This window comes from Urocampus carinirostris, chromosome 16 (genome assembly GCF_059441175.1).
Source record: "Urocampus carinirostris isolate Australia breed hairy pipefish chromosome 16, RoL_Ucar_1.0, whole genome shotgun sequence".
NCBI classification, from domain to species: Eukaryota; Metazoa; Chordata; class Actinopteri; order Syngnathiformes; family Syngnathidae; genus Urocampus; species Urocampus carinirostris.
The window spans coordinates 30,881,158-30,894,170 of NC_142364.1; the positions used below are offsets into that span (position 1 = coordinate 30,881,158).

Sequence of the window (13,013 nt, forward strand, 5' to 3'; positions counted from 1 at the left end):
AACAGCACAGATAAAACATTCTGCTGTTCTTAAAGGGACAGTGTTTTATGTCTGTACACTATATGTCGCTGTAATGTGTAGTGCATCTTAAAATTATTCCAAGAAAGACTACAAACTACAGTGACTGAAAGTGAGCAAAAAGCACCCTTTTCTTCCAATTTTTACTCAGCCTATCACAAAGAAGGGCAAAAAGAAGGGAAACACTTTGTTTAAAAAACAGGAATAAAAATAGGGAAGAAGAAATAAATTGGCAAAAAAAGAAAACAGGAATATGAAGAAAAGTAGTAGGAAAGAAAGCAAGAAAGGAAAATAGAGAAAAGGAAAGAAAAAAGCCAATACATTAAATAAATGACTTGAAGAGAAAAAATACAAAAACGGGAAAATATGCAATTTTCTCTCTTATTTCCTTTTCATTTTTGTATTTAGACACCCGAGTTGTAGACCCACTGCCTTGAAAGATCAAATGTATGGCGAGTGAGGGAAAATATGGCCCGCCACATCATTTTATGTGTCCCACAAGACAATGCTGAGAGAAGCACAAGAGAAAAGGGGTTGGCATCACGTCAATGACTTAAAGATTTAAATATGTCCAGTGGATGTTGCCGAAGCCAAGCTGCACTCGCAAAGCACCCACTGTAACTGTATTTGCTGACCAGCATTAATCAACCATAGAACATTGAGGAAATCCCTTATTTGACTTAAAATAAAAGCCACAGACCCGCTATTAAAGGCAATATAAAAATAAAGAAATAGATGGCAGCACGGCAGCGCAGTGGTTAGCGTGTGTGCGGCACAGTTCTGAGGTCATTAGATCGAACCGTCCTGTGTGGAGTTTGCATGTTCTACCCATGCTTGTGTGGGTTTCCTCCAGGCACTCCGGTTTCCTCCCACATTCCCAAAACATGCATGTCAGGTTAATTGGTCGGTCCAAATTGTCCCTAGGTGTGAATGAGCGCGCGAATTGTCTGCCCCTGTTTGCCCTACGACTGGCTGGGAACCAGTTTAGGGTGTCCCCTGCCCACTGCCTGAAGATAGCTGGGATGAGCTCCAGCACCCCCGCGACCCTACTGAGGGTAAGCGGTGCAGATAATGGATGGATGGATGGATGGATAAATAGATAAATAAATATAGGGGTAGCACGGCGGCATCTTGGTTATCACGCAGCCCCATAGTGCAAGGTTCAATTCCAGCTACTGCAACCTTACTATCTTGAGTTTACATGTTCTCCCGGTGCTTGCATGAGTTTCTTCAGGTCACTCCTGTTTCCTCCCTCATGCCAAAAAGATGAATGTCAGGTTAGTTGACCTGTCCAAATTGTCCCAAGGTGTGAATCAGTGAGTGACTTGTCAGTCTCTGTGTACCCTGCGACTGGCTGGCAACCAGTTCAGGGTGTCCCCTGTCCACTATTGTAACTGGGATGGGCTCCAGCACCCCCGCGACCCTCGTGAGGATAAGCAGCGCAGAAAATGGATGGATGGATAAAAGAATACCTGGGTGTCTTTGCAGATATTTAAAGAGGCTTTAACTTCTTTTTATAATAGATATGAAATCTAACAGCAAAGTAATCAAGTAAACAATTTTATAGACAAATAAAAATAAAAAGGCAAAAATACTTTAAAATCAATACATCAATAATCAAAGTTAGTGTTTGTATGCGATTTTTGTCACTTTCCAGTCTACATGAATTTCTGCGATTTAAATGAACTGTTGTGGAAATTAATCAAATGTTTGCTTTTCTTCTTTGTTTTTTACAAATGGAGATTAACAAATACTTCAACAAATTAAATCTTAGTGGAGGAAAAAAAAGATTATAAATCTTATTTACAGTCAAATGTTACATCCCTGAATCCTAATTTAACGGTGAGCCTCAAAAAGATCCCCTGTCCTCCAGGTAAGGGACACTTTTTATGCCAATAATGTTCTGGTCGGCTGGATAAATATAGGGGTACCACGGCGGCATCCTGGTTAGCACGCAGCCCCATAGTGCAAGGTTCAATTCCAGCTACTGCAACCTTCCTGTCTTGAATTTACAATTAACAAACACTTCAACAAATTAAATCTTAGTGGAGGGAAAAAAAGATTAAAAATCTTATATACAGTCGAAACTTACATCCATGAATCCTAATTTAACTGTGAGCCTCAAAAAGATCCCCTGTCCTCCAGGTAAGGGACACTTTTTATTCCAATAATGTACTGGTCAGACCCCCAGGTGAGGGTTTCTTCGAACATGTGCCTCCCGAGGTATAATGAGTGCGACACCCCTGCCTAAAAGGGATACTGTGTATAATTTGACCACTAGATGCCGCTGAATTGTATGGTGCAACTGAAAACTAGTGCTAAAAAGTACTTGAAAGAATGCAAACTCCAAAATCTCAAAGTGACCAAAACACATCGTTTTACTTTTTTGGGCAGCCTTTCCGAGGGTTTTTGGGTACCTCTAATAGCAAAATGGTGGCTAAACAAGTCAGCTCCCAATAGATGAGCCTCATGTTATGTAAAATGCAAACTTCTCGCTCTATGAGTATTTCAAAAATTGCAGGTCTATATATTCATGGTTCACGTATTTTCGCTTATTTTTAAAATTAATATATATTTTTATCTAATTTATTGAGTTTTTTTTAGCATTGGTCAGGTGCTAAGTAATGCACAATACAGTATCAATTTAACACCCACTCTCAACATTTCAGGACAATTCAATTAAATTCAAGACAAGTAATGTAGTGATTATTTTCATGCATGAAAAGGTTTTTGGCCATCGGCGTGTGTGTGTGTGTGTGTGTGTGTGTGTGTGTGTGTGTGTGTGTGTGTGTGTGTGCGTGTGCGTGTGTGTGGGTAAGTATGAAGCACATTGTAAAGCGATTTGGGAGGTTTCAGTGACTTGAAAAGTGCTTTATAAATGCAGATCATTTACATTAAATTTGAGGCCTTCAGGCGATTATAAAAATTGCACACAATCTTTGATCATAAACAAATTTTTGCAACTCGTTCACGTTATGGTTGATGTTTTTAAACAGCAAAACCAAACAAATGAGCAGGAAACGGAAGTGAAGAATTTAATAATGACGTCACCAACAGAATGAAGTTGTTGATTAAACTACAATAAAATGTATTCAGATGCATAAAGTATGAAACAATTTGTCATTTTTCACGTACTTATTTTCAAATTTATTATTTTTTCCGTAAAAGGTTTTGGATCGCAGTACTTTCTTACAGATGTGTTTTACCAATCAGCTACTCCGGTAGTTTAACTCAGCCAATGGGCTCGCAGCGTGCAAGGATTTAAACTGAGACGACCATAGTGTTTTAGTGTGTTGCTTGAACTCGGTTTACCAACCTCTCGACAGCGCTTTAACTTACTTCAAGCTGCATTTGAATATGGCCTTTCGAGTTACCAGAGTAAGTTTTTAACACATTTTAAAAATTGTTTGTTATCATTGTTAGGGCGCTAATGTTATCTCTTAGATAATATTTGCCTGTTGCTGCTCATGCAATTGCTCTGCAAATAAGTACCTTTCATTGTCCAATTAGTCATTTCATTCTTCATAATCCTACGTCAGTTGACGCAACTTTGAATTTAAATTTACATTTGTATTTCTCCTTGCAGAACCGTTTGGCTTCCACAAGGACCGACCTCGCTGGTAAGAAATGCTCCTTAACTGGTCCTGCGCTCAAGACCCGATCAGCTCTTGGGGACATCGGCAACCAGGCTACAAAAGAAGAGGTTCACAAGAAGGTAACTTTATTATTATTTTTTTAAGTATTAAAAATAACTTTACTGCCAGTGCTTCAGTCTTTCGAAACTACCAGACTTTAATCCCGGCAGCCATTTTATAACTTCTCCTTCTCGAAGAGCGAGCCATATTGAGTATAAAAACTAGGCCAAGAAGCTGACCAAAGCTAGATTTGATTTGATTCTATTGAATCTGGCGATAGTTTTAAATCGGATTTCTCATGAAGACCGCAACGTTACCATGTTAAATCGTTTGAATTTCATAAAAGGGTTTAGAATGTCTGCCTACTAACCTGTACCACTTTTCTCTCCTTTAAGGAACTACAGCTATTTCAAATTTCATTCAAAAAAATACCCTGTGTTTTGGTTTCTATCATGCCTGTTTGACCAATTTAGTCTTTTGCAAAGACTTGGTCACTCAGTAAAAAAATCACATTTTGTCAATTTACTCTTCCGTTTTGTGGGCTGGATGTTGGCCCACGGTCCATAGTTTGCACACCCCTTTCTATAAGCTTCTGAAATACCAGTTAATGCAAATTGATCTAATCTTTCAATGGTTTCCACTTTTAGGCAGTCAAAGCTCAGGCTACAAAAAAACCAAAGCCTCCTGCTGTTGTGACGGAAAAAATTGAGGCTGCTCCACAAAATGTTCCTGTTGCAGAGGTGAGTTGATGTTATGATGGCCTGTTTTTTTTTTTTTTTTTTTTTTTTTTTAAATATATATAAATACTTACTGTCACTTTTGTACAATGTTTAGGTGGCTATTCCAGTTCCCCTTGCAGTACCAGAGTCTGTGTCTCCAACACCAATGGAGACGTCGGGCTGTGAGCCTGCTGACTTGTGTCAGGCATTTTCCGACGTAATTCTGCATAACTCTATCAGGGACGTTGATGCAGATGACGGCGACAATCCTATGCTCTGCAGTCAATACGTCAAACTAATATACAAGTATATGCGTCAGCTGGAGGTGAGCATTTATGTCAAGATCTATTGTATCCACACTACTGTTCATAAGTTCGGGGTAACCCAGACTACTCTATCAAAGTTTGGCCAATGACTTTTCGCCCATATTAAGCATATCTTTTTTTTTTTTTTTTTTTTTTTTTTAATAAGGCTTCGCTATCTTGGCACCTGAGTTACCACTTTAACTACATGTATTTGTCACCATTCTACTCTGGTTACACACTTTTTGTGATTCTTTCTGGTAGAAACTCACAAATCTTATTTATTTTTTATAAAATTTTTTGAAAGTCCTCACATCAGATGGCCTTTATTTCTTATTTATTGGTGCTCAAGAGAAAGTTGATTGTATAGCTTAACAGCTGACCTCAAGCTGTAATGTTACACGAGGGTTTTCTAGTCATCCCTTGGCATTCAAATGCTTTTGGGGAAACTCCATATACTGAAAGATTGGACCATTATATTGATTTTTAAATGCCAATGACCCTTGACAAATGTAGATATTGCATTAAAATAAGCAAAAATATTAAAGCTAAAACGATATGTATGTGTTTCTGTTTTAATTTTTTTCCTTAAATAAACAAAGGACATTTCAGCGCGACCATAACTTAATGGTGGTGTGTGTACTCAGTTGCTGGAAAAGACTAACTGCTACCATGTATCTGAATATTCACTTGGCATTGTTGAACACCTAAATTATTCTGTCCTCAGGCTGAGCAGAATGTCCGTCCAAATTACCTCCAAGGACAGGAAGTGACCGGCAACATGCGTGCAATTCTCATTGACTGGCTAGTGCAAGTGGCCATGAAGTTTCGCCTGCTGCAGGAGACAATGTACATGACTGTGGGACTAATTGACCGCTTTCTTCAGGTATGTTTACCAATTGTTTTGTAAAGATCTACAAATGGGTGGCTAAACTTTTATTGTTTTTTCAAAGGAAAACCCAGTCCCCAAGAAGCAGCTACAGCTTGTTGGAGTATCTGCCATGTTCCTGGCTTCAAAGTATGAAGAGATGTATCCACCAGAGATAATGGACTTCGCCTTAGTAACCGATCAGGCTTACACCACCGCCCAGATCAGAGAAATGGAAATGGATATTCTCCGTGTGCTGAACTTTCAACTCGGTCGCCCGCTTCCACTGCACTTCCTCAGACGTGCTTCCAAAATTCATGAAGTTGGTTGCACAAAATCTTATTTTGGGGTCTCCTTAATCCATTGTGCGTGCATACTCAATGGTCATGTCCTAACTTAGGTGACTGCTGAGCAACACACCCTGGCAAAATACTTGCTAGAACTCACCATGGTCGACTATGAAATGGTCCATTTCCCACCTTCAATCGTAGCAAGTGCTTCTTTGGCTCTCACACTTCAGCTTTTGGATGCTGGTGAATGGGTGAGTTGTAAAACTTTTTACCAGTATTTGACTCCAAAAGTTGAGCATCTTTTGACAAGGGTTGCAGCAAGCTTTTTTTTTTTTCCCTCCTCGCACCACTTTTGGTGTATTACTTTGTTGCCTAAAAAGTGTGCTTGGCAAATTACTAGCATCAAGCCAAATTGTACTTTTTAAATTTGTGTCTGTCAATTATGGCCCATTTGGATTCTTAATGAGCTTTTTAACTAGATGGTGCTCAGACTACTGATCCTTAAAGGCAGACCGTATGTGCAAATTTCTGACCATTTTGGGATTTTTAAATACTAATGTGGTAAATCAATCAACTTCGCTTTGCTTTCTGAATCTGTCTGCTGTTAAGTACTAAAACCACATTTTAACTTTAATTTAAAAAAAAAAAAAAATTGTGCCCAAACTTTTTCACACTAGTTTCCATCATTTGATGATGCCTGAGTCAATCCAGGTTGTTGCTCAATACCTTAGTCTTATTGTTGCAATTTGTTTCAGTAAAAATCTGTGGGGAAAAGGTTAAATTTCAGGTTTTAAAGAATTTTCTTAACTGATTTAATGTTTGCCCCTTTGCATTTTAGTATTTTGACTGACAGTTTCCTGGTTCTGTGCAGGATGTGACACTGCAGCACTACATGGGTTACAGCTTGGACAGCTTAGTACCAGTCATGGGACACATATGCAGAAATGTCATGAAGGTGAACGAAGGCCTAACCAAGCACATGGTAAGATTCCTCTTTTTACTTGATTTACTTAATTAAAGTAATAAGCATGTGTGTTTTCTGCAGGCTGTCAAAGAGAAGTATTCTTCTTCCAAACATATGAGGATTGCGACAATCGCCCAGCTGAAGTCTAATGTGGTGAAAGATCTTGTGAAGCAACTGAAAGCTAGTTAGAATGTTTTAACATGATGTATAGCATTGTCACTTATTTACTTTGTATGTACTTTTATGCTGCTTTTAATAAATTCATCAAAATCCATATACTTGTCAGTTTTAAATGCAATGACGAGATGTTTGGAGTCCTTATGTTTTACCAGCAAGATGGCCACTAAAGTTTTGCTTTTAAACATTCGGTTACATGCATTTTTCTTGATGATAAAGTGTCTGGGTTTAACGACTGTTCAGTGAGCATCTAACTCTGGCCTGTGTAGAGGCCAAATTGTCCAAAGGAATGGTCTGAGTAATTTGCTGTATTAAAGTTTCCAATGTTTAGAGTGAATTTTTCCCGACATGGATTTGAGTTGTGTATGATTCTGAAAATTAAAAAAAAATGCAACTACAGTATTGTAAACCAAATGAGGCAGTGTGAGCATTGTATCATACAATTCAATTTCAGACCCAAACCCAGTGGTTTAGGATGTAGCTACACTATTGCATGTCACTGACCGTGGCAGTATCTTTAAAGAGCGGTAAGCTTTGGACCCAGATGCTATTGGTGTATATCAGTATACTACCTCTCGCTACTGGTAACCATGGAAACTAATCTTAACCTTAAAACCCTCCTGGAGGGTGATGGCTCTACACTTGCTTAAAACGAAGTCCAAACATTAAAATACAATTCAATATACTTGAATAAAAAATATACCTAAAAGTTTTATTTCTGACCTCTTTTAAAACCAAACGCGCTTGTTAGAAACCGGAAGCTGTAGACTTTCATAAACTAACTTTAAAGCCTTTGTTGGGGCAGTTAATTCATGCACACATCTTGGTCTTGCATCAACATTAAGCAGTCATTGACTCAAATACTAATCTCTAGTTTTTGTATATATTTGAATACGACTTTTAATCGGTAGGCTATTTTAAGGGGAGAAAAGCGGTATTAGTGCACACTGTAAAGTCCCGCACTTGGTTGTATTTACCAGCAGGGGGGGTGCTATACTTTAAAATCTCAAGGTATTTTTCAAAGGCTTGAACTATGAAAATCTCATATCGGAATGTTCTCTACTGAAGCATATTTAGGAGTAAATGTATTGCTTTTTTAGTTTGCTATGTCAGATAAGATTGCTTGTCAAATTACCACCAGAGCTTTAGATATATTGTCGCACTTTTTTGGATTCTAAAAAGCGAAGCAAAATTTTGTAAATACAGTAAATCAATAGTCTTTGACAATGGTAATATATCTAGATCCAACTCAGCTGTTCTCTCGTCAAGAAAAGAGATTTTAGCTTTTTGTGAAGGATCAATGAAATGAAAGAAAATCAAAAAATAAGAATTTCAACTAGAATTAACTTGATTGTCATTGTTAACATAGACGTGAAAATTGGTAACAATGAGATTAGGCCTGGTACTTCAAGATGAACATGTAATAATAAATACAATAAGATAAAAGGTTTCAATACACAGGCAAAAACATGTCTCAATTGCATTGGTTGGAAATCGTATCGTCCACTAATACAAACAACTGTGTGGCAGGCAAAACTTGTACCTCTGTAACACTTTATGTACTCCTCTACAACCCACAAATAGCCTACTCTTTGAATAAGACCGTGTGCAGCTGCCGGTTTCTCCCTTTTCCTAGTAACAGTTGTCCGGCAGCCGCAAAAAACGGTGGGCAACACTTTATCTGATCCGTGATTCTGATAAAGATTCTGGGGGTTCATTAGAAAATCCTGTGAACATGCACTTATCCCAACTATCTTCAGCTGGCCTTTTCATCCTGCCTCTGCAGAGCGGCAACAGATTAAGTCAAAATCAATGACCAGACTTGATCAAGCTGCACTTTATTCAGTTAGCTTGGATTTCTTTATTACACTTTTGTGAAATACCCCCCAACTTGGACAGGAATAACATCCCATCATACCATCAGTCAATCACATTATGCATACCGGTCGTCCTGTTCGGTTTTGCCTTACAAAGTACGTTTTTTATGCATTTTAAGACAATTACGACGTACAAGGAAATCTGTACGGAAAAACGCAAATTGGTCAATGATGGGTACCATCCGGTATACACCGACTATCACGTAAAGGCAAATCAATCACGTCAAAGGAGTTCGCTGCGGAAGCCTCTATCTCAGTATCGTTTTTTTTTCGTGGCAAACGAAGCGAGCGGTTTGATGATAATGTGCGCATGCGTCTGCCGCCTGGGGATTTCCAATCATGCATCATTCAGAAAAAAAAATATGGTGTACGATTATTTTGTATTTTGTACGGGAATATACGACAGTTTGTATGGGCATGGAGCCATGGAGGTTAACAGGTATGCATTATGTCAATCACTCCCTCCCAACTACACTTCCAATACCGTAGTGACTAATCGGGAAAAACGGGGGGCTTTCCAGACGGTCATGTCATGTCATGTCAAGGTCTAATTTTGGGGCCGGCTGGATGAGAAAACAAATTTGAACATGTATCTGTCACCTGCAGTATCTAACCTTCCTCGTGCATTCATTCTCTAGTCAGCTATTTGCCCACATTCAGCGCAACCCCAACATCGTATAGCAGTCTTGGTGAGGTGACCTTTACCATCTGTGGTATTCTCCTCTCAAATTTTAGGTTGGTTTGGCCCACCACCAGTCTGGTGAAATAAACACAAAATAAAGAGAAATTATATTGGTCAGGTACGATAGAGGGAAGAAAGGTGCTAGTTGGAGACGAAAAGCCAGGAAAAGAAGAAGAAACACATTAAACGAAGGACCGTTATCATTCATTTCACTCATCTTGCCGTTTTCGCCCATCATCTTTGTCCGTCAGGTTGTGTGTTGTGCAACGTATTTGCAGAATTTACCAGTTAACTGTCTTTACCAAGTAGCTCCTCTCAATCAAATAAGCTCGTAGTGATGGGAATTCCGTCTCTTTTTCGAGGGGCAGCTCTTGCAGCTAAGCTCACTGAAGTCTCTTCAGATTGTTTTTGTTGCTTATATCCATATTTTTTCATTTTTTTATATATAACATTATGCACAGAATTATTTTCGGGGGACAATTTGACAAAAAAAACAAACAAAGACAAGACTGAAAAGGGATACAACAGAATAAAATAATAAAATATAGACCAAAAAGTTAAAAGGGGAAAAACAATAATAAAGGAAGAAAGAAGACGTCAAAGGTAGAAGAATCAAAACAATACAAGGAAAATGAGAAAAAGGAAGGAAAAGCAGGGAAAAAAAGAAAGAAAAAAAAAACTTAAGAAAAAAAAATAAATAAAAGAAGAAAAAAATCAATGAAAAAGAAGAAAAAGCCGACCTCCTTACAACATAATTTCCTCACAGATGCCTTAAAAAAGAATTAAGCAAAATAAACTTATGAAGCATTAAAAAGAGCAAGAGAAAAATACTTGCCTACGTCGTCACAGTATTGCCACAGCGTGGGTGCTTTAGCCCAAAACAGCAGGTTTGAATAGAGTGAGAAGATTTGTATGTCGAGTTGCGTTTTTAGAGTCTCAATTTTAAAAAAACATGCCCATCAGTTGTGTTTACAGGTGCACAAATTGTAATTTAAAGGAACACGAGTTATTTTGAGTAAACAGGCTTTTTTTAAAGTACCGTAGGAGCCTTCGGCTGTGGTGATCTGGTTTAGATGTATTTGTATGAATTTGAAGTTTGCTACTGCTGATGCTAGCTAGTGGATCTTTTATAATAATAAGAAAAGTTATAACAAGATTAACAACATTATCAATAATGAATACTTAATATAACCTATATTTAATAATAATAATAAAACATAATTAAATCGAGAATGATCTTTATTGTTGATTAATTGTCATTATCATTATTATTATAATTGATCCCACTAATACAAACAATATATTAAAGGTGGGTGCAAGCCAAAATTGGGAATTGTTCTACAGTTTAACTTATGTGTGAACTATCCATCCATTATCCATCTGTTATCTGCACCACTTATCCTCAGTTTTTAGCAGGGGTGCTAGAGACCATCCCAGCTAGCTATAAGCAGTGGGCAAGGGAAACCCTGAACTGGTTGCCAGCTAGTCGCAATGCACACAGTGACAGACAACTTACCTGCTCATTCACACCTAGGGACAATTTGGACTGGCCAATTTACCTGAAATGCATGTTTTTTGGAATGTGAGAGGAAACCGGAGTGCCCAGAGGAAATTCACGCAAACACGGGGAGAACATGCAAAATCCGAACAGGAAGTCTGGTAGCTGGATTTGAACTTATGAGCTCAAACCTGTGCTGGAGACCACTCAGCTGCCGTGCCGCTCTATGAGTGAACTAAGCTCCTGTAAATATAAACAGGTCCTTTTTCACCCATTTACCCTTCTGGTATAAAAGCGATTTTACCCGTTCCTTACCCGATTTGGACTGGCATTGCAAAAAAAGTCACACGCCAAAGCTCCACAAAGTGACTCGCACTGTAACGCTTATTTAAGTGATTCAAATTTTGATCACTAAAATAATGTCGCTATCATGCCGATTGCACATACTATGTGCTCATTTGAGATGTTACTATCTACAATCCACAATATTTGTCCGTCAATTGGCTAGTGTAAACTAATATGTATTTTGCTGGTCTGCCTCAGAATGCGCACACAGCTAAGCCACGTGGCACTTGTTTACAAACGCGGGAAAGTGTCTATAAATTTTGAAGAATGCTGCGATTGCATTCGAATCGGGCAGTTGCACTCGCATTTTTGAATACTTGATGTCACATAGCTGCAACACTGTGCGATCAGAAGAACGCGTGTCTTCCTGGCAGCTGCTAATGTATAGTTTGGAGAGCAGCTGAGGCAGATATTCTTGTAAACGGACACGTCTGCCTAGTCATGACCTCAGCCGCCAAGAATGAACACTTTGTATCATCAGTAACTTTGAATGCGGAATTTTCCCTGACAAGCAGTATTAGGAATAACGCATTCGAAGGAACGCCTTAGTGGAACTCAATTACCTTTTTTGATAAGTGCTGAAACGCGTTATTAATAACAATTTGTAACTTCACTTTGTTAACTAGATGGTGCGATACTTTAATTATTCCGCTACTTATTAAATTCAGATAATAGATTAAGTCAAGTCAAGTCAAATTTATTTATATAGCCCTTAATCACAAAAATGTCTCAAAGGACTGCACAGGATTACAGTTACAAAATTACACAATTACCTGATCTTAAACCAGCATGCGGGCAAGGAAAAACTGAAAAACCTCAGTGTGAGGAGAAAAGAGAAACCTTGAGAAAGGACCTCACATGTGGTAATCCCCCTTCCAGGATTGACCAGGGTGAATTACAATTAGCATTACTGTACACATAATAGTAAACATTAGGTAAGATGTTGAAAATGTCCGGAAAAGGCATGACATCAACGACGCCCCCAGCCTGCAAACCAGTTCAGAAAGTCTATGACGGCCATGACGCTGCCTCCCGTCTCTGCCAGCTGGTAAATGTAGGGGTTGACATGCTGCAGGTCAGACGCCGGTCCGCTGACCCATCCCAAATCATCCTTCTCCTTCGTATCAGCCAGGCAGGCGTCGGAAAAAGACAGGACAAAACAGAGTATGAGGTGGGCATTAATCATATGCTTTGGAATAGTAGTGTGTCTTAAGCCTCGATTTAAAAACTTCCGTTGAGGTTGCAGATCTTATCTCCAGAGGCAGGGCGTTACATAACACCGGGGCCCGGATGGAGAACGCTCTCGAGCCCGCAGACTTCTTGGCTCTCGGAGTCACGAGTAGACCGGCATTTTCCGAGCGCAGACTCCGTGCAGGAACATAGGGGGAAATCAAATCGGAGAGATAAGAGGGTGCAAGCCCATGCAAACATTTATATGTTAATAAGAGAACCTTAAAGTCACATCTTAAGTGGACTGGGAGCCAGTGCAAGTTGGCCAATATAGGAGTAATATGCTCAAACTTTTTGGTCCTAGTCAAAAGTCTAGCTGCCGCATTCTGAACCAGCTGCAAACTTTTAATGCTAGACATCGGGAGACCAGAAAGCAATACATTACAGTAATCAAGCCGAGAAGTAATA

At 38.9% G+C, this 13,013-nt stretch overlaps 1 protein-coding gene across 1 annotated transcript; it reads left to right on the forward strand.

Moving 5' to 3' along the window:
• Positions 1 to 3,260: 3,260 nt before the first annotated feature.
• ccnb1 (cyclin B1) lies at positions 3,261 to 7,070 on the forward strand. The gene is made up of 9 exons (XM_088319675.1): positions 3,261 to 3,396; positions 3,605 to 3,733; positions 4,301 to 4,393; positions 4,488 to 4,697; positions 5,402 to 5,560; positions 5,628 to 5,864; positions 5,943 to 6,083; positions 6,704 to 6,814; positions 6,878 to 7,070. Exons 1-9 carry the CDS (start codon positions 3,376 to 3,378, stop codon positions 6,983 to 6,985), a joined length of 1,209 nt encoding a protein of 402 aa, XP_088175801.1. The 5' UTR covers positions 3,261 to 3,375; the 3' UTR covers positions 6,986 to 7,070.
• The last annotated feature ends 5,943 nt before the right edge of the window (positions 7,071 to 13,013 follow it).

Excerpts from the sequence above, each read along its gene's own strand:
- ccnb1 (XM_088319675.1), top strand. The coding sequence starts at position 3,376 with ATGGCCTTTCGAGTTACCAGA. Across the intron at positions 5,865-5,942 it reads GTGCTTCCAAAATTCATGAA|GTGACTGCTGAGCAACACAC; the intron begins GTTGGTTGCACA and ends GTCCTAACTTAG. Across the intron at positions 6,815-6,877 it reads AAGGCCTAACCAAGCACATG|GCTGTCAAAGAGAAGTATTC; the intron begins GTAAGATTCCTC and ends TGTTTTCTGCAG.